Source organism: Rhododendron vialii, chromosome 6a (genome assembly GCF_030253575.1).
Source record: "Rhododendron vialii isolate Sample 1 chromosome 6a, ASM3025357v1".
In the NCBI taxonomy this organism is placed as follows: domain Eukaryota; kingdom Viridiplantae; phylum Streptophyta; class Magnoliopsida; order Ericales; family Ericaceae; genus Rhododendron; species Rhododendron vialii.
The window spans coordinates 29,419,700-29,439,324 of NC_080562.1; the positions used below are offsets into that span (position 1 = coordinate 29,419,700).

At 36.5% G+C, this 19,625-nt stretch overlaps 1 protein-coding gene across 4 annotated transcripts; it reads left to right on the forward strand.

The window, feature by feature from the left end:
• The first annotated feature begins 14,291 nt into the window (after positions 1 to 14,291).
• Positions 14,292 to 17,267, forward strand: LOC131330141 (transcription factor TCP3-like). Of its 4 annotated transcripts, none has more exons than XR_009200981.1 (3): positions 14,292 to 15,586; positions 16,638 to 16,690; positions 17,155 to 17,267. XR_009200981.1 is itself a non-coding variant. In XM_058363633.1 (3 exons), the coding sequence occupies exon 2, from the start codon at positions 14,640 to 14,642 to the stop codon at positions 15,546 to 15,548; it is 909 nt and encodes a 302-aa protein (XP_058219616.1). In that variant the 5' UTR covers positions 14,292 to 14,533; positions 14,620 to 14,639; the 3' UTR covers positions 15,549 to 15,586; positions 16,638 to 17,116. The 4 variants fall into 4 exon arrangements, 3 of the variants coding, with proteins under 3 accessions (XP_058219616.1, XP_058219615.1, XP_058219614.1); XM_058363633.1 differs by lacking the exon at positions 17,155 to 17,267 and having other exon boundaries at positions 14,292 to 14,533; positions 14,620 to 15,586; positions 16,638 to 17,116; XM_058363632.1 differs by lacking the exon at positions 16,638 to 16,690 and having other exon boundaries at positions 17,155 to 17,262.
• The last annotated feature ends 2,358 nt before the right edge of the window (positions 17,268 to 19,625 follow it).

Consider the following 19,625-nt stretch of genomic DNA (forward strand, 5'->3'; position numbering starts at 1 on the left):
GGAAATTCATAGAAAGTGAACTTTTTTTTCCCAATAATATAGCAAACCTAACCACTTATTGTACCAGAAACGATGTGGGTATAGACAGGGTTCTGTACCCGAGCATAAAGATTACTTTGAGACCCGTCTTGGATTCCACAAATATGATCGGAACCATTCATATTGGTTAAAAGATATTGTTTCGGTTTCCTCAATAAAAAATCAGCTCAATCAATATCGGCAAAGACGTTTACAATACATTCAATTTCGCTTCAAAAAGACTGAATTCCGGGACAAAGTTTGATGTCCCGTAAATGCCTCCCCAACGATATGACATTGAGTTAGGCTCCGTTCCGGAAAGTTTCTTAAAAAATAAGTACTTATTTTGCCACTTCTCATTCAAAAATAAGAAGATTCATTCCACAAAATTCAAATAAAAAGTTCTTTTCACATTTTTAAACTCAAAAATAATGCAAATGAAAAAAAAAAGTTCAATTTTTTTTGCACCGTATTAAAGATCTCAATGAGATCTATCAAACAAGATCTATAGTGGTAGGAAAATTATTTGCGTAAACACATAATTTTTGAGTTTGAAGTTGTCTTATACAAAAAATAAGACTGTTGCTATAATAATGGGCGCCGGTGGAGGGAAATCGTACCGGCGGCCACGTCGGGCCGTATCCGGCCACCGGACGGCCGATCCGAGCTGTCCAAAAATTCTAAAAAAAAAAACGAGGGGGCCTTTCGCGGGAATCAACGGCATCCAAGGTGTGTAGGGTGCTTGATCCGAGCACCCCTTTTCCGTGAAGGGTGCTTGATTATATATACACGGAAAAGGGGTGCTCGGATCAAGCACCCTACACACCTCGGATGCCGTTGATTCCCGCTACGGCTAGCTCATTTTTTTTTCTATAATTTTTGGATGGCTCGGATCGGCCGTCCGGTGGCCGGAGACTGCTGGGCGCGCCTGCCGGTACGATTTCCCTCCCCGGCCGGTCGGTACCTATATAAATTCTTCCAAAATAAGTAGCAGCCTTCTTATTCTCAGGAACAAGCCTTCTTATTACACAAAAAATAAGTTCTTATTTCGTTTCTGGAACGGGCTCTTAATCTTTGCATGAACCATGAACCAAAAACCTTGAACAAAATGAGCGACTTCGATGATTTTTTACGAGACCCGAGACGGCCTCCAAATTTAAAGCGATTTGTACGAATCTGTACTCATTGCAGCGCTGCTATATACTCCGTATTGTACTAGCCAGTTGCATGTAGATCACATGTAGTGGGTTTAATTTTTGAAGAAAGTGTTAAATTGTGAGCTACTGTATGACCTTAATTAGCTGAATATCTCCGTACCTTTGTACAAGCAAGAAAATTAATAGAGTCGGTAAATTTGAGTACTACTCCCATAAATTAAGAAACGTGTAAATATCAATAAAAGTACAAGAAAATTGATTATGATGCATGCAATAATCTGTACAAGTCTATGCGTCGCCAACCAAATTTAAACATAATAACACCCATAGACCTGTACGTTGATGGACCCCTTCAATCCATTTTGAATTCGTTATGTTTCGATATAAATTCCTGACATTTCAAGAAAAAGTAAGTCCAAAAATAGGCCCATTAAGGCTTTCCAGAACTCGATTTAAGTACTTACGGAGCATTTTTTAATAAGGTAATTTCAAGCTCAAAAATAATGTGTTTATGCAAATAATTTTCCTAGCAATTTGGATCTTGTTTGATAGATTTTATCGAGATTTTTTACATTATTTTTGAGTTTGAAAATGTGAAATAAGTACTTATTTTTTTAAAAGGTGTTCTGGAACAAGACCTAAGTCGAGGATTGAATTTTCACCATGTATTTATTTGTGCTGCAAGTTTTCAGACAAATGCTATGAATTTTAATTTTTCCTTTAGTGATGTCGTTTATGCTCGAATTTCTTTTAGTCGTTGAACCTATACTAATAATTAATAAATTCGTTTTTTCACTGATAAAAAAAAAAATGATGTGAACGATCAAACCTTGCAAAAGACAAGAACTGATTCTTGTCTTGTATAGATTTCATTATTAAACTTGTTTCTTTCTCCAGTCGTGGTATTTCTATGGTTGTTTTATTTTGTTTCTGGATTTAATTTTTACAGAGTTCATATAATTGATGTAGTGCCTTTTTGTTGTGACTCGTAAATCTAACTATTCTATTGACATAGAAATTCAGTATAGCAATAGTTGTCCACCATTTATTGGGAATATTTACAATATTTATTCCAAGTAAATATTCCAATGGGTATTTTTAGAATCATTCTTTGTTCAAAGCTGATATATTTTCCCCCCCTTGTGTTTTGGATCACAAACTAAATAATGTTAGCTTTCAAATTAAAAAAAAAACTAAATTAATACTCCCCCCGGAAGGTATTTTTTTCAAAATTTTTGAAAGAAAAGAATTCACCTATTTAAAGACTTAATTAGGTTTGCGGGTCGAATATTTATTAAAAGACGGAGAGAGTAATATTTAGAGATAGGTAACTTGAATTACAATGATTGTGGGGGATATGCCAAAGGGATGAGCCTCTTGGCGGCATATACATATGGATATATGACCATTATGGATAGAAAAAATAATAAATAACAAAATAAATATGACTCCACTAGCTAGTAAAAGTATCATTTTCAACTTTCCTGGACTGAAATCCACTTGTCTCATCAAAATGGAATTGGGCGGCTTGATATTAGTACATTCAAAGGACTTTTGTGGGAGATAAAAAGAGAACAAATCCAATAGTCATGGTCACATGGAATCTTTGAATATCAACTTTCTTGGTCTAAATTAGCTTATTCTTCAAACTACTTACATTTTCCATCCGACGTTCCTTGTCCTAGCAAAGGGTTGGTCCAAAGTTTCATTGGATGTGTTTTCTTTTCTTTTTCCCTTTTGGTCTTCTCTTTCGCTTCAAGGTTCCTCTTGTAGCTTGAGTTTTGGCCACCTCGATGTACTCTTTGTCGAGTTTCTAATAAAATTTTGTTGCTTATAAAAAAAAAAAAGGGTTGAAGGAAAATATCTACCAAATAGGTGATCTATGTTTTTTGGCTTTTTGCAATTACTAAGAATTAAATTGACAATTTGTCTTTAGTTATTCACGCGTTTCTTTTTCATTTTTATCCTTATTTTGGACATGCAACTTAAGGCGAGCCGGAAGCATCAGCAGAGTACTATAGATAGATCCTCCCACTCTGGTGAGTTAGGTTTTTTTTTTATGTGGTTAAGTGTAAGATTTGGACTTTTTAGGCCATCAAATGTTTTGAGCTTTATTTGTAATACGAAAATGATATGAGTACCGACGGCTGATCCGAGCCATCCAAAAATTCTAAAAAAAATCGAGGGGGCTCTCATAGGAATCAACGACATCCGATGTGTCTAGGATGCTTGATCTAAACACTTTATTTTTAAGATCTAAACAAAAGTAACATTTTATTAAGGGGGAAAGGGGATTCGAACCAAAGGTTGAAAAATACATCCAACAGACAAAGCCCGTTACAGCTGATGTACAAAGCCTATATATTACAAATGAGTAGTGCTAAAGGTACCGACGCCCGGTGTAGGGAAATCGTACCGACGGCTGCGCCAGGCAGTCTCCGGCCACCGGACGACCGATCAGAGCCGTCCTAAAATTCTTTAAAAAACAAACGAGAGGGCTAGCGTGGGAATCAACGGCATCCGATGTGTCTAGGGTGCTTGATCTAAACACCATTTTTTCGTGTATATATGCATATACATATATACACGAGGGGGCCCTCACGGGAATCAACGACATCCGATGTGTCTAGGGTGTTTGATTTAAACACCTTATTTTTCGTGTATATACGCGCGGGAATCAACGATATCCAATGTGTCTCGGATCGGCCGTTCGGTGGCCGGTGACGGCCCGGTGCGGCCATCGATACGATTTCCCTACACTGGGTGTCGGTACCTATAGCACTACTCATTTGTTTTTTTTTTGAACAACAAAGAAAATTTATTAATCTTTGAAAACAGATTACAAAGATTAAAAGGATCCATAGCACAAAGCATGAAAACAGAGCAATGAGAACTCCGACAATCATATGCCATGCCGTTAAGAACCAGAAGGGAAAATAATCACCCATGGATGGCAAGAAGCCATCCCAGCCCAAAAAACCAAAAAAGAGACAAACACACCCACTGCTCATTTGTAATATCTAGGCTTTGTACATCAGCTGTAACGGGGCTTTATTTGTTGGATGTATTTTTCAACCTTTGGTTTGAATCCCCTTTCCCCTTTCCCCTTAATCCTTAATAAAATGTTACTTTTGTTGACAAAAAAATTATATATATATATATATATATATATAGAGAGAGAGAGAGAGAGAGAGAGAGAGAGAGAGAGAGAGAGAGAGAGAGAGAGAGAGAGAGAGAGAGTGCCTTCAAATTTTGTCACTCTTTTCTATTTTAGAAATGCAATATTAATTGACCATTCTCAAGTTTCTTCACTCTCATTTAAGTCTATACCTAAAAGAATACATTATATTAGTCTAAAGTTCAAATGAAACTATTATAATACTAGTATACTTAAAATTAATGGTGCTACTTTTGGTATCATATGTAATAGAAGTAAGTAACTTTTTATAGCTCGGCCTAACCAATGAGGAATTCTTCATCTAGGAAATTATTGATTACCAGAAGCTATAATTAGTAGTACTTTAATGGGTTTTTTCTAAATGCTAACTACTTGCCTTGCAAATAGGAAACTTATACTATGAGAGAAATATATAATTGCTATATCTATGTATATAGCTTTACAACTATGTGGTTGGTTGCAGTGGTGGAGCTAAGATTTTGATCTGAAGGGGCCCGGCTTAAAGGTATACACAATTCTATAATCAAAATTTGATAACCAAAAGTGAACACATCAGCTTTTGATTATTCATTTAAAAGATTATTAAGGTTAATAATGTAGATGTCTACAATGACACAATCAAAATTAGATATCCAAAACTTATCACATCATATTTTCAAACTACAAAAAATTAAAAACTGTGAACAGTAGAAAATAGTTTTTCTAAAAATAGTTTTGAAACTAATAAAAACTATTTACTAGAAATAGAAAATAGTTTTTGAAACTTTTTTTTTTTGGAAAAAAAATATTTTAAAAAAAAATTCTAATAAAAAATTTTTTTTCAAAAATATTATTTGAAAAGAAAGAGAGGAAAAGGGAAGAGAGATAAAACATTTTTGTATAATGATTGGTGTATTTGATTGAGAATATGTAGGATCTATTAAATTTGGTTATTGTTAAAAGATTGCTAGTTTTGGTTATCCAAAACCCAAAATTTGATTAATTCTAAGGAGGTTGTTAAGTTTGATTATAACATTGTGAACCATATTTTGCACCAACATTGTTAATTTTAAAAATATTTTACTTTTGATTATAGCATTGTAAATACTCTAATAGACATGCATATATTTTTTTTTATCAAAATGTATATTTATTATATAATAAAGTTTTTGCTTTCCAATAGATTAAATTTGTATATTAAAATGATTCTAACCTAATGCAATTAAAGTGTTGCCTTTTTCTTTAGGCTACTTCAACAGTCACATGTTTATTTTGTACTTATGAAAAAATTGACAAATGAGAGTATAAAATAACAAATTTTTTATCAAATCAAACCAAAATATTAAGATTATAAGCACCTATACATGAATAATTATCGATAATATTTAAAATTAGATATATAAAAAATAAAAATTTGAAAATGGGGCTAGGGGAGTCGGGGCCCCCGGGCCCAACATAGCTCCGCCCCTGGTTGGTTGAATCTTGAGTTGGTAAGCAAATGGGATCCCCAATAGCGGGAGACAAGAACACAAGAGTAAGTTACATATGCATGAAGAAAAAGATTCAAGCAGAGGCTCGTCTACTTGTGTTTTCTAGTAAGGATCTTTTGTCTCCCGCTATTGGGGATCCCATTTGCGTACCAACTTACTCTTGTGATTTGTTCAAAAACACGCATGGCCACATATCCTTGAAACAAAAATTCCACGACCACACAAATACACACTCACATGTTTAGTGGGTCTCACATGGTCATGGTGTGTGTATGTGTTATGTTTGGTTGTGACACTAATGAGGGTTAAAATATGAAAGTGGGACTAAGGTGCAAAGTCGACGGAAAATATTATTCTGAACTGCAATCCTATTGGAGAAAAATATCTTTTCCATCTACAGTATATCTCATACTATATATATTTGAAAACAATATTTGCCCCTTCCTTCCAAAATTACTGCGCGTGAAGTTTTTTGAGATGAACACATTGGTTTTATACTTTTAAAGAGGGGCAAGTTTTCGTAGTCGTCCCTCTAGTTTTACAGCTGTCTCAATTTCGTTCCTGTAGTTTGTTTTACGTTCCAAATTAGTAAAATCGTTAACACCTTAATGAAACTAACGGAAAAATATGATTAAAAAATTAAGTATTCCAATTTTCAGTCCGTTTGAACCGGTGTGAAGATTTTATTTTTCTGATCATTTTATCTTAAATGGTCATAATGGATTTTTGGTTCTAAGGCCTTTCAATGAGCACCCTAAGAGAACCCTGAAACTAAATAATGAGTTTTCGGGTGCTCATTGAAAGGTCTTAGAGCCAAAAATTCATTACGACCATTTAGGATAAAATGATCAAAAAAATAAGATCTTTGCACTGGTTCAACGAATTTAAAATTGGAGCACTTAATTTTTTAATCATATTATTCCGTTAGTTTCATTAACGGTGTTAACGATTTTACCAATTTGGAACGTAAAATAAATTACAGGGACGAAATTGAGACAATCGAAACTAGAGAGAAGAAATTGAGACAACCGTAAAACTAGAGAGACGGCTACAAAAATTTGCCCTTTAAAGAGAGGTGATCTTGGCAGAACCACTTACAGGGGGATGGGGTAGTTGCTACCCAACTTTTAAACATAGAAATAGTTTATACACATTATTAGGTACTTATTACTTAATTACTAGTATAATGCAGAAAGAGTAATTTAAATAATATCGGTTCAAATAATAAATAAAAAAAGGGATCTCAATGGCTTTCATTTGTGTATAGTAGTACCATAGAAGAGTTGGATCAAGAATTTAATATTTAAAATCTAAAAATATCGCCCATGACAAAGCCTAATAATAATTAATGACTTTGCACTTTACTTTCTTCTTCTTAACACTTTTATGCACAACATTCAACAACATAAGTAGATTCTCATCGAACAGTGTCACTCTTGTGTTCAAATCTTGGCGTCGCCATTGTAGGTGAACACGACTTAATGAGAGAGAGCGAGAGAGAGAGAGGTGTGACAGTGTGTTGAGAAGCGGGAGTCTAGAAAGAGAGAGAAAGAAAGGCTTCGGCCAGTGGAGCTCCCACCCCTTCCTTCTTCCTCCCCTCTCTGTCCCTCTTATCCTCTCATCGCCCAACCCCATGGTTGCGAGATGGTAGAGATGAGATCTCCCACTCTCGTCATCATTTTTGGACTACGGAGACCCAGATTTGGAGTTCATGATCTAGGTTCTACCTCTAGAATCAACTGGGCGACGGCTTCTTGAGCTGTCCAACTGCGACGCCTTCACCGTCAAGATACAGATCTAGTGGTTATACTGTAGTGGTTATACTGCGGCAGAAACAAGATTTAGTGGCGATCCTCCACCCATCTCTACGAGCGAAGCGTTGGGTTCGACATCGAAGTAGAGTGGCTTTTCATGTTTGTTTTTTTTATACTGTTGTGCACAGAAAAAGATATAGCAAAGTCAAGGCAATATAGACTCTATTACGTAAACCGTTTTTCGCAATTTATGTTAAATCACAAGGCTAAATTGTTTCGTCTTTGGGCCGAACAACATGGGGTATGAAAGCAATAACCCTTCTCATTCTGCGTTTAGGTATTTTAATATAATAAATGTGTGGCTCCTTAATCACAAAAATATAATGGTCTGTGTTGGAGTGACTGGTCCTTAACTCGGTGTGACTCAGTAGCCTATTCGGGTGATTTGTTACCGGTCATTGACTGGTTGTTTCTTTTTTTCTTCAGATCGTAGCTTTCTGCCTCCGTACGTTTGAAGGATTGTTCTTCTTTGTTTACCTGGGCCTCCGTTGGGAGGTCGTTGTTCTTTGATTTGTCCTACTCCTGTGCGGGCTTTTCTTCCCCTTTATAGGACTTTTTCATCCCTTTGAGGCTGTGTGGAGGGTATTAATATGATGGCCGTGAGTTTTTGGAGTGGTGACGATTTTGTGGCGCACAGTGTAACCTAGAATGCAGTGGGGTGCGTACTTTGCTTGTATCCCTTTCCTGATGATGTATTGTTTTCTTTTCCTATCAACGGAACTATCCAAAACTTTGGGGGGGAAAATCACAAAACATATAATGAGGATTAGATCATTTAGGAGAACATTGGGAAGGGAATGAGATCCTCTCTGGTCCTCTAAAAGGAAGGGACTAGATGGTCCTGACCAGATTTGTTTTGATGATCGGGACTGTTGATATTTTAGACGTCTTAGAGAACATTAGGCACGCAAAAAATCATGTTAATCGGATATCAGTTGATGTGTTCTCAAAACATATTTATCTCGAGAAAAATAAATTTCTATCAAATGTTACAATGTTTTCCAAACCTATTTTTCTCGAGATAAATGTGTTATTACAAAAATATATTCCGATTAACATTAATTTTGACGTTCCTAATGTTCTCAACGAGGTTTGAAATATCAACGGTCTTGATCATAAAAACGGACCCGGGAAAGGCCTGAAAACGACACCACCCAATCTCTTAAAGTATCTGGAGAGGACTCATCCCATGGAAAGAGACTCAAAGACTATCCAAAGTCCTGAAACTTGAAATTTCAAATCTCGACTCTAATGGGGCTCGAACCAAGGCCACCACGGAGGAGGGACATGCACTTACCAAATGTGCTAGCTTGGCAGTTCTAATTAACGAAGCTTGAATAGTATATATGTGAAGAAAATTTATTATATCATATGAAGGAAAACAAAACTATTGTTTGGTAACATTTTTAGATTTTTGTTTTTAAGAAACTAGAAGTAGAATCAAGTTTATTAATTTTATGAAAACACAAAACATGTTTGGTAGTATCATTTTGTTTTCGTATTTTTTTATTCTTTAAATTGAATGGAATTAGAGAAAACCAAAGAATGAAGTCCCTATAGACCAACTAAAAGCTTGAAAAAAAGTTCTATAAAAGAAAATAAAGCTTGGAAAAAATACAGTTCAATCAAAGCCCAGACAATTATTTGACACATAACTCATATCAATTCTTACACTCTGGACATCCATTATTGAGACACATATTCAGTAAATTGAAACACTCCAGACATCCATTAGACAGTTTTTGGAAAAATATCGATGAACCACTTAGTTTCTATGGAGTTAGGGCTCTAGTAGTGTTCAGTTCCTATCCATAAATGACATAAATTAATGGAACATGCAAAAGAAGAAGAAACTATGTTGTGTCCACTGATTATATGAGACATTTTCTCACTAACTGTCGCTAGCCAATGTTTCAATACGATTTAAATCAAATTGCGGCAACAAAAATTCTATTTTCTTTTCAAAATAGTTGAATAAGCTTGTATTCTTCAATTAATGTACAAGAAGAACATAGATTATACATACACCACTGGAGAATGAGTTTCATAAAAAGGAACGAATATCAATAGACCAAACACACAAACTCAAAGAGATGGAGATCTAGGTTTTGCAAGTGACGAGAGAGAGAGAGAGAGAGAGAGAGAGAGAGAGAGAGAGAGGGAGAGAGAGAGAGAGAGAGAGAGAGAGAGAGAGAGAGAGAGGAGGGAGGGAGGAGCGTACTGGTACTAGATGCCATCGCGAGAGAGAAGGAAACGATCAGGATCGACGAGATGAAATAAAAACAGTGAGATCTCCTGTTTCCAAAATTGGGTAAAACACTTATTTGTAGTTTCCATAATTTACACAAACTCTAAAAAAGTTTATGAAAAAAAAAAATAGAAACATGTTAAAAAACAAGCATAATTTACACAAACTCTAAAAAAGTTTATGAAAAAAAAAATAGAAACATGTTAAAAAACAAGCATAATTTACACAAACTCTAAAAAAGTTTATGAAAAAAAAATAGAAACATGTTAAAAAACAAGCATAATTTACACAAACTCTAAAACAGTTTATGAAAAAAAAAAAAAAAAAGAAACATGTTAAAAAACAAGTTTTCTTTAGAAGTTTTCAAAAAAAGTAAAAATAATAACTAAATATAAAAACGTTACCAAACACTCCTAAGTAATTAATCCATGCAACATTTTTTGATTTTCAATAGATGGAGAGAAATTTCGAGGATACAGACAATAATGGCATAGGGGTTGTTTGATTGTTGGCTATAGATTAGCTGATTAATCTCATCAATAATGGAATATGACACGAGAAAGAAAATTACTCCTATGACGGGCTAGCTCAAAAGATATGTGTAGGACTAATATCTAGTGCGAACTGGAACTCGGGGACCCTGTTGTCCCCTAAAGCTCCGTTCAATTGTCGGAAATGTTGAATGGAAGATTGGTTTTCAGAAAAAAGTGAAGCGAGGTGAAGTAAAAGAAAATACTGTAAACTTTATTTTTCTGTGTGTGTTCTTTTGACAAGATCTTACTGAAAAATAAGACATCCTTTCTTTTGGCAAATACTTGTTTTGCAGGAAAATTATTTTCCTTTCTTTGCGGTTTGTGGTTTTCGCTGGTTGTAGGTGGTTGCAAAAGCCGATTCTGCTACGAGGGAAGAACGGTGAGGCTGGTCAAATTACCGTTGCCACCTTCATCTCTGTTGGCAGTTGGTTGTGGAGCGAAAGGCAAGTTTCCTAGCGGTGGGAGATTTTTTCGATCGGGTTTCTCCTCTTTTACTTTATGTTTTTGTTACCAATGTGGAACTCTGTCTACCCTTTATGGGTTTTGCTTCACTGTACTAGTGAATTCCTATCCAATTCATAAAGATAACCCAAAAGTTGAGGATTAGTTTTTCCAACCGAGGGCTCCGGATGTTTGGGTGTTTGTAGCCCTTTGGGTAGTTTCATCGCCTAGAAAACCATTTATTTATGTCTTACAATTTATTTGTAATGCATTATAAATTTTGTGAATAGAACTAGTTGAAATTTATCAAAAAAATCTCATTTTGTATGTAAAAAATATTATACTTGAAAATTATAGATAACTTTTTTAGAGAATCAAAATATAGTTAAAGTAGACAAGCAAATTGAGACGGGAAAGAATGTTTTTTTTTATCAATTACACAATTTATTACTCCCTCCGTCCCAATTTAACAAACTTTTTTTGGAGTTCGTATCACTTATCAATTGATTAATTATATATTGTAATTTATAATATTTTATGTGATTTTGAAAATATTGTATTATAGAACTAATCGAGATCTATCAAACAAGATCCATATTGAATATAAAATTCATTACCGATTTAAAGATATAATTAATTTTTTGTCCGGTTAGAAAAGAGCGAAGAACTATTAAATTGGTATAGAGGGAGTAATATAAAGAGTTTACTTAGTGAATTGTACTTAGGGCTATAAATGAACTGAGCCATTCACGAACTGTTTAAGACTCGGTTCGGTAAGAGCTCGTTCGAGTTCGATTCGTCTGCTAAACGAACTAAACCTGAACCTCAATTCTAGGCTCGTTCCGTAAATGAGCCGAACCTGAGCCTAACGGTATTCGGCTCGATTAGGTTCGCGAACCTATACGTAAATTTAATTAATAATTCAATAGGAGTCTATTTGTAAATGTAAAATTTTTTAAGGTTGTATATATAATTCAATTCTTATTTTTCTCCCAAATTCTATACGATCAATGAGAGAGTTTGGGTTCGCTTGAGTTTAAAAAGTTGAGCCGAATCAAACCTGAGTCTTGACGAGCTCAATTCGAGCTTAGATTCAATTCGGCTCGATTCATTTGAGTTTAACAAGCCAAACTCGAGCCAAGATGTTCAAGTTTGAATCAAACCCGAGTCGAACTCGAGCCAGACTAGTACCTTAACAAACCCAACCGAGCCGAACCCGAGCCTTGAAAAATTTTAACGCGCCGTACTCGAGCCAAGTTGTTCAGGCTCGAATCGAACTCGAGCCAAACTCATACCTTAACAAATCCGAGCCGAACTTAACAGGGTTCAGCTCGATTTGGTTCGTTTACAACCCTAATTGTACTCGACCTAAACGACAAGATTCATTTATGAGCTATTTGAGAGACACGTTTAAGTTTACATCTATTCTTATTGTTAGGCTTGGAGTACCCCTATAGATTTGATTACACAATGTCACTCCCTGCGACTGCTCTAAAAATAAATTTGCGTGTGCGATGTCGAATGTCATAAAAGACTTAATTGAATCACTCCATAATATCAATTGGTTCTAGGAGATGGTAGAAAAACAGTTCGACAAGTGCTATCAGAACTAGGGAGTCATGAGTTTGAGTCGCGGGAGCGTCGTCGTGAGGGAGAGATTGTTGGACCCGGAGTGCTCCCATAGATTTGGTTACACAATACCACTCTACCGCTCTAAAATTAGACTCGTGGGTACGATGTTAAATACCATAAAAGACATAATTGAAACCCTTCCTAACATCAATTTGTTCTAGGAGAGATAGTGAAAAAACGGTTCCACACTTGCATCCTCTTTTATACTCTCGCCGTCCCCAAATAATAGCCAGTATTCTATTTTAGACCGTCTTTTAATAAATATACATTTTGAAAAGTTGAGGGATAAAAGTTTATACAATTATTGTTTTGTCCTTTTAAAAAGTTAATGCGATAAAAGTGAAGAATAATTTTGAAAAGTGAATGAAAAAATTAATGTACAAAATATAATGATAATGTATTTTTAATAAATTAAAAATACAAAATTAAATACTACTTGAAAAAAGACAAAGAAAGTAAATGATAATAAGACCATCTACATGGTGTTGTGGATCCTACCTCCACTTGTGAAAAGGATGCAAGTATGCAGGTAAATAATGACGCAAACTTGGATTTGTACCTAATACTTTTAATTTTGTTCATTTATTGATGATGCCTCCTCGATGGCCTTTCCTATACAAACTATTCTACACACAGCAATCTGTGCACAGATTGTGCACAGATTTCATTGTGGAGCCCACCATGGATCCCACATAAATCATCCGAGCCATTCATTAAATGTAAAATACTTTTTCAAGGGTCCCCGTAAAAAATAAGCTCAATCTAATACCTATAGATGCTTCATCCAACCATCTCACTTTTCATTTAGATTTTTGGGTATTGAAAAGTTATATGATTGGATCGAGCACTTATAGTTATCGGATTGAGATTATTTTTTACGGGAACCTTGAAAAAATATTTTTACATTTAATGAACGACTCGGATGATTTTTGTGAGACCTGTGGTGAGCCCCACAATGAAATCTGTGCACATATTGTATATGTGTAGACTTTCTGTTCCTATACTCCTATCTCTGAACTTGGTGAAAAGGTCGTACGAGTGTGGGTAACCTCTTCTTCCACCTTCACACCAGCCTTACATACAGACTCCTCATTTATTCCCTAGAAATCGAGAAATTTTTCAGCGTCGATTGGGTACGGGCCATGTGGTGTCAAGCACATATTTTGGCGGTCTAAAACAAGCCCAGATCTGTTTGGGCTTGTGAGGTGTTTTGATAATGTTACACTAAAAAATTATCCAAACAGATTTAAACCATTTAAAATACATTTGGACGGTCAAAATCGTGCTCGACATCACATAGCCCGTTTCCACCCGGCACTGAAAAACTCTCAACCCTCCAAAAAAGCTGCACAACAACTTTTGCTCGTTTCCAATCTCGGGTTTCTTCTCTTTTCTTCATATATAAATGAACCATGCTACTGGTACAGACAATCTGTGCACAGATTGTGCACAGATTTTGTAGTAGGATCCATCAAGGGTCCCACATAAATGATCCAAACCGTTCATTAAATGTAAAATATTTTTTCAAGAGTCCCCGTAAAAAATCAGCTCAATTTAATACCTATAAGTACTCGATCCAATTATCTAAATTTTCATTCAGATTTTCAGATAATGAAAAGTTAGATAATTAGATCAAGCACCTATAGGTATTGGATTGAGCTGAAAAATTTATAGAAACCCTTGAAAAAATATTTTACATTTAATGAATGGCTAGGATTATTTGTATGGGATCTATGGTGGGCCCCATCACAAAATATGTGCACAATCTGTGCACAGATTGTATGTAGCAGTAGCATTTCGGTATATAAATAACCCAAGTGGGGTCGGATGTGAATTCTGCAGGGCTTAATTGTGGCAGCAGGAGGCCTCTTTGGGATCACCAAAAATAGCAGCATCAATAGTGTCAGAATTTCAGAGTGGTGATAGCTGCTTCTCATCCACTCCAACCAATCTCCTCAATATTGGCAAGAGAGAGAGAGAGAGATCAGAGCAGCGAGGACAAAAGAGCAATACCCAGATGAAGAACAATTAACCATTCGACAGGTTTCTTGTTTAAAGTTGCACCTCCTTTTTTTTTTCTGAACAGGAAAAAGGTTGAAAGCTAGGGATTCATTAAATTTCTTGATCAGGTGTGAAAAAGGGGAATAGAATGATGATGAAGAATAGCAACGGAGGTGGAGGGGGAGGTGGAGGAGGACGAGGAGGAGGGGAGATAGTACAAGTCCAAGGGGGCCACATCCTCCGGTCCACGGGCCGGAAAGACCGGCACAGCAAGGTGTTCACGGCGAAAGGGCCGAGGGACAGGAGAGTCCGTCTCTCGGCCCACACCGCAATCCAGTTCTACGACGTGCAGGACCGATTGGGCTACGACCGGCCCAGCAAAGCCGTAGACTGGCTCATAAAAAAGGCCAAGAACGCCATCGACAAGCTCGCCGAGCTACCCCCATGGAACCCGGTCGATTCCACAGCAGCAGCAGGTGTAGGAGGGTCGAGCGAAATGACCATTTTGGAAGGGCACCAGTCAGAATTCTCTTCCGGGTACGGATTGCAGCTAAACCACCACCAACTGGGTGAAACCCCAGGGGCTGATTCGTCATTCCAGATGAATCAATCAATTCAAGACCCAATGAAATCATTTTTCCCCATGACTTCGCAAATGAATTTTCACACCCAAGACCTTTGCCTCTCTCTCCACTCCTCAACTGATCAGAACCAGACCCTTTTTCACGGGTCGGGTCCGGCGCCTTTTGAGACCAACTTTCCGGAGCCGTCGTGGGACGGGGGCGGCGGAGGAACCGGAGAGAACAGAGAAGGGTACATGTTCAATCCGCACCAGTTCTTTTGCCAAAGCTCGATGGATTCAGAGAGGGGGCCCCTTCAGTCCAGTTGTTCATCCCCTCCGGCTCATGCCTGGATGAATCACCACCAAATTCAACAGCCTTCTTCTTCGATTTCCGGTGGCCAATTCGCTTCCCCGAGTCTGTTGCAGTTTCAGATTCCGCAGCAGATTCACCGTTCCAATGAGCCATCCTCTGTTCCTCCCAATTCTCACCAATGACAACTCATCTTAAAAATTGGAAATCTCCTTTCCATCAGGTACCTATATGCACCCATAAACCGGGTTTGGCTCCTCTCCTTGTCTAGTTTCATCTTCGTTGGGCTAGTTACAAGTCCATTTTGAAATGATTAAAACCTTTCACTTTTTAGAGTTGGTATCGCATATTGATGAGTAGATGTTGAAATACTTTCTTTGGAAAGTAGCCGGTTTGTCGGCAGTTGGGTTACCTCAATTGGAGCGTGCACCTGGCCTGTTTTCAGGCTCGTGCTGAGACCATTTTAATCTTCTAAAATGTTCATTTTGTAGAATTCGTTGCGAAGGTTTTTTTTTTGAAAATGTTCAATCCTGCCAAAATCCATGTTTAGTAAATTTCTATCAATTATCTTTTCGGAGCAATTTTTTTTTGGAGAAAAATGGACTCACAGACCCTGGATCGAGTTCTTTTTTCTCCAGTTTTTCTCAAAGAAAATGTGTTCCTTATCGATTTCCGGTTAACATGTTTTTTCTTTCATGATTGAAGTTCGCACCGATCTTTATGAAGTGAACGATTTAGATTATTAAAACAAACCCGAGCCCAAGGGCGGGCCAACTAGACGCTCCAATTTTGGTTGCCAACGCAACTGCTGACAAGCCTCCTCCCTTCGAAAATCGGTTGGCACATCATATGGAACCCCATTTAACCATCTCGACATGGCAATGATCTCAACGAGATTTAAATATGAATGGTTCCGATTATTTTTAATTTTTTAAATTAAAATTGATATATTGTGACAAAATGACCAAACATGTCTTGTAAAATAGGAAATAAGTATTTAAAAAATAAAAATCTTAGCAAAAGTGGGCTTAAGTGAGCGTAAAAGGAACCTAATATAGTACCAAACCTAGACGGGGTCTAGTGGGATCAGGGAATCCTGTAGGGTAGATCGCCCTACCGGAAGCCGCACTATAGAATTTCCCAATCCGGGTCTAGCGACTGGGGAGGACTTATCCTATCTTAAATTGCTGTTTATTGACTATTAATTAGCATAATTCTCTTTGTGGCCATTTATTTATTAGCTAAGTTTCTCCTATAATCTATGTTCTTAACAGAGGTTACATTCAAGAGATAGAAAAGATTTCAGACACTGAATGGATACAGTGAGGTAAACAAGAAAGGGAAATGATTTTTTTTTTTTTTTTTTTTGCTCGGCAAAGCAAAGCCTTTATTGACTCGAAAGGGATACATCGAGAGAGCACTCAATAAGCAACAAACGCTTACAGAAGAGAGAAAACAGAAGCCAAACAAAACAAAACAAAAGGAAGATGAGAAAGACCATCCAACTGAAAATTGGATCACATCCACCCTCACAAAAGGAAGATGAGAAAGGGAAATGATTTTTACACTCTCTCTTTTTTGTGTATTTCTTTTATTGTCTTTAATGTGAAAACATTAATTGTAATTTTTTTCACTAAAAAAAAATACAAGGCATTTGTACAACGGGGAGTAAAAAAATTATTACCCAAAAAAGAAACTTGCGTGTTGTTCAACTTAACGTTTGACGTTACGTTTTTGTACCCAGAAAAAAACAAAATAAAATCATTTTTATTTGGCTTCAGTATTATCCAGTGCTAAAAAAGACTCCACAGCAGCGTATATTCGTTGCATAATCTAAACAGTGGCGGCAGGAGGCAGAATTCGAACTTGGAGGTGGAATCCAAAAAGGTTAATATATTCCCTCAATCCTAAAAAATGTCCGTTTAAATCGAGAATTTCAAAAGAATATGTTTTTATTCGAACAAATTCAAAACTTAAAAAAACTCATTAAAATCTAGTATAAAATTGAAATTTCTTGAACAAAAATGCATTGTTTAAGTTTTCATTTTTCGAACAGAACACTTATTTTTTGAGACAGAGAGAGTATTAATACCAAAAAAAAGTACTATTCATAAATATTACATACCCAAAAAAAAATACGTGTTTTTATAAGTTAATCATCCATCAACAATTAATAGCCGTTAAAAATGATGGGAGGTTGTGATGCAAAATTTTGATTTTTTTTTTTTTTTTTGTAGGAAGTTAGGACCGGGGATAACCCGTGCCACCCCGCCCCTTAAAAGGCTCCGTTTCTGGAACAAAACTCTCTTATAGAAAACAGGCCTCCTAATTTATTTTTTTCCAGAGACAACAGGTCTGCTAATTGAAAGTGTGAGTTTGTGAAATCCACTACTGTAGAAGAATTTTATCTGAATCTATGCACAAGTTTGTTCACGTAGCCTGGCAAATTTAAATTTTAAATTTCTTGCTTGGTTGCTCATGTAAGGCCCCTTAAAAGTAAGTACTTATTTGTAATTTTCAAGCTTAAAAATAATAGGCTTACTGAAATAAAAAAAATATGCAATATGGATATTATTACCCTAAAAAAAATTTGAAAAATTATTTTCGTAAACCCATTATTTTTAAGCTTGAAAATAGATACTTATTTTTAAAGTAGTTATTTGGTTTCTGGAACGGGGCCTGACTTAATCCGTTTTGTTTGGCTTTGGCCTAACTTTTTTATTTAACTTATTTTTCTATTTTCTGAACTTGCTGTTAATTAGTTTTGCGTCAACCTTTTTTTTCTTTTATTTATTAGTCTTGATGAGATGAATAAAAAATAAATGAATTAAATTTTTAAAAAAGCTAAAGACAAACAAATAATTCAAAAAATCTATTTGCATGCTTTAGAATATTTTTCTCATTAGTGAACCTTCTTAAACTTTGGTCGGAATTTTTACTTTTTAAATTGCTCTCACCAAGACAAATAATATTAATGTCTTCAAGTTAAGTTCAAATGTGTGCGGTATTATAATAAAGTCAACATTTAGGAATCTTATGCGGATCAAAAAAAAAAACATTTAGGAATCTTACAAATTGGTCATGGAGATTGTTATTAGTGGCCTCAATATCATCCTCGTTCAAACATTTACATAAACTCACTCACATTGCAACCCACACATACTACACTTTCAATGTGTGTAGCTCCTACCAAAAGATGTGAGTGTATGTGTAAGTGTGTGTGGTTATATAATTATTGTTTTCCCCTAGGTCGTTCAAATCCAACTATAAACTTGGTTCAAAGCCAATAAAATAGATACAGTATTTTTAAACTATGGTTTTTCAAAATTTTCAAAATCCATGAATCCGTCACCGATTCGCTATAATCGTTGCTCAACAGATAATGCTGCAGTTTAAAATCATAGCGTGCGGCTCTGTCACCAGTATTACCATGGGCTCTTAACTAGAGGTCGGGGCACACGCGATGCATGTGCAAGTCGAATTCTGCATATTTTGTCAACATTCAATCATCAAACAATAAGTGGGAGCTACTATACATACTTTGTGAAAAATTGACTTTTTTTTTTATCGGCAAAAGATGAATTTTTATTAAAAAAGGGGAAAAGGGGAAGGGAATCCAACAAAGAGTTGGATGAACATCACAAGGGCAAAGCCCAAAACACCCAAGGGTCGACAGGGTTCTTAACAAGGAGAAACAATAAAGCCCAACCCATATCCAAAATAAACAAGGAAAGCCCAAACACCTAAACCCGGCCCAAGCCAGGGCCGGCCCACCCAAACCAGTCCCCAAACCCTAACCACTCCAGCCATCACTGCCGTACAAAACACCGGAGACCAGCCTCGCCGTTAAGCCGAGCCGACCTCTCCCAGATGTAGAGGCCGGCGGCTGGGAATGACCTACGGAAGTAAGAACCAGATTAATCAGAGTCAAGGGAGACCAAAACCTCCACCACAACAGTTGCCCAAACCTTCCCAGAAGACACGATCTTCACCTGCAGCAGCAGCACTCCAACACAGTGAAATGACAACTCCACGCCCGACTAAGGACTCCGAACAGGCGCCGGCCGGACTTCGGCACACAAAGACGACAAGAGAACTCAGCCATGAGAGCCGCATCCACCTCACCAACACCGGAATGAAACCGTCACCGATCAACACCGCTATCATCTCTGATCTTTTTCTGAATAGAAGAAAAAACCTGCAAAACAAAGAGTTAGACAGCTACCAGAACACCACCCAAGCCACCGCACCACCACCCACAG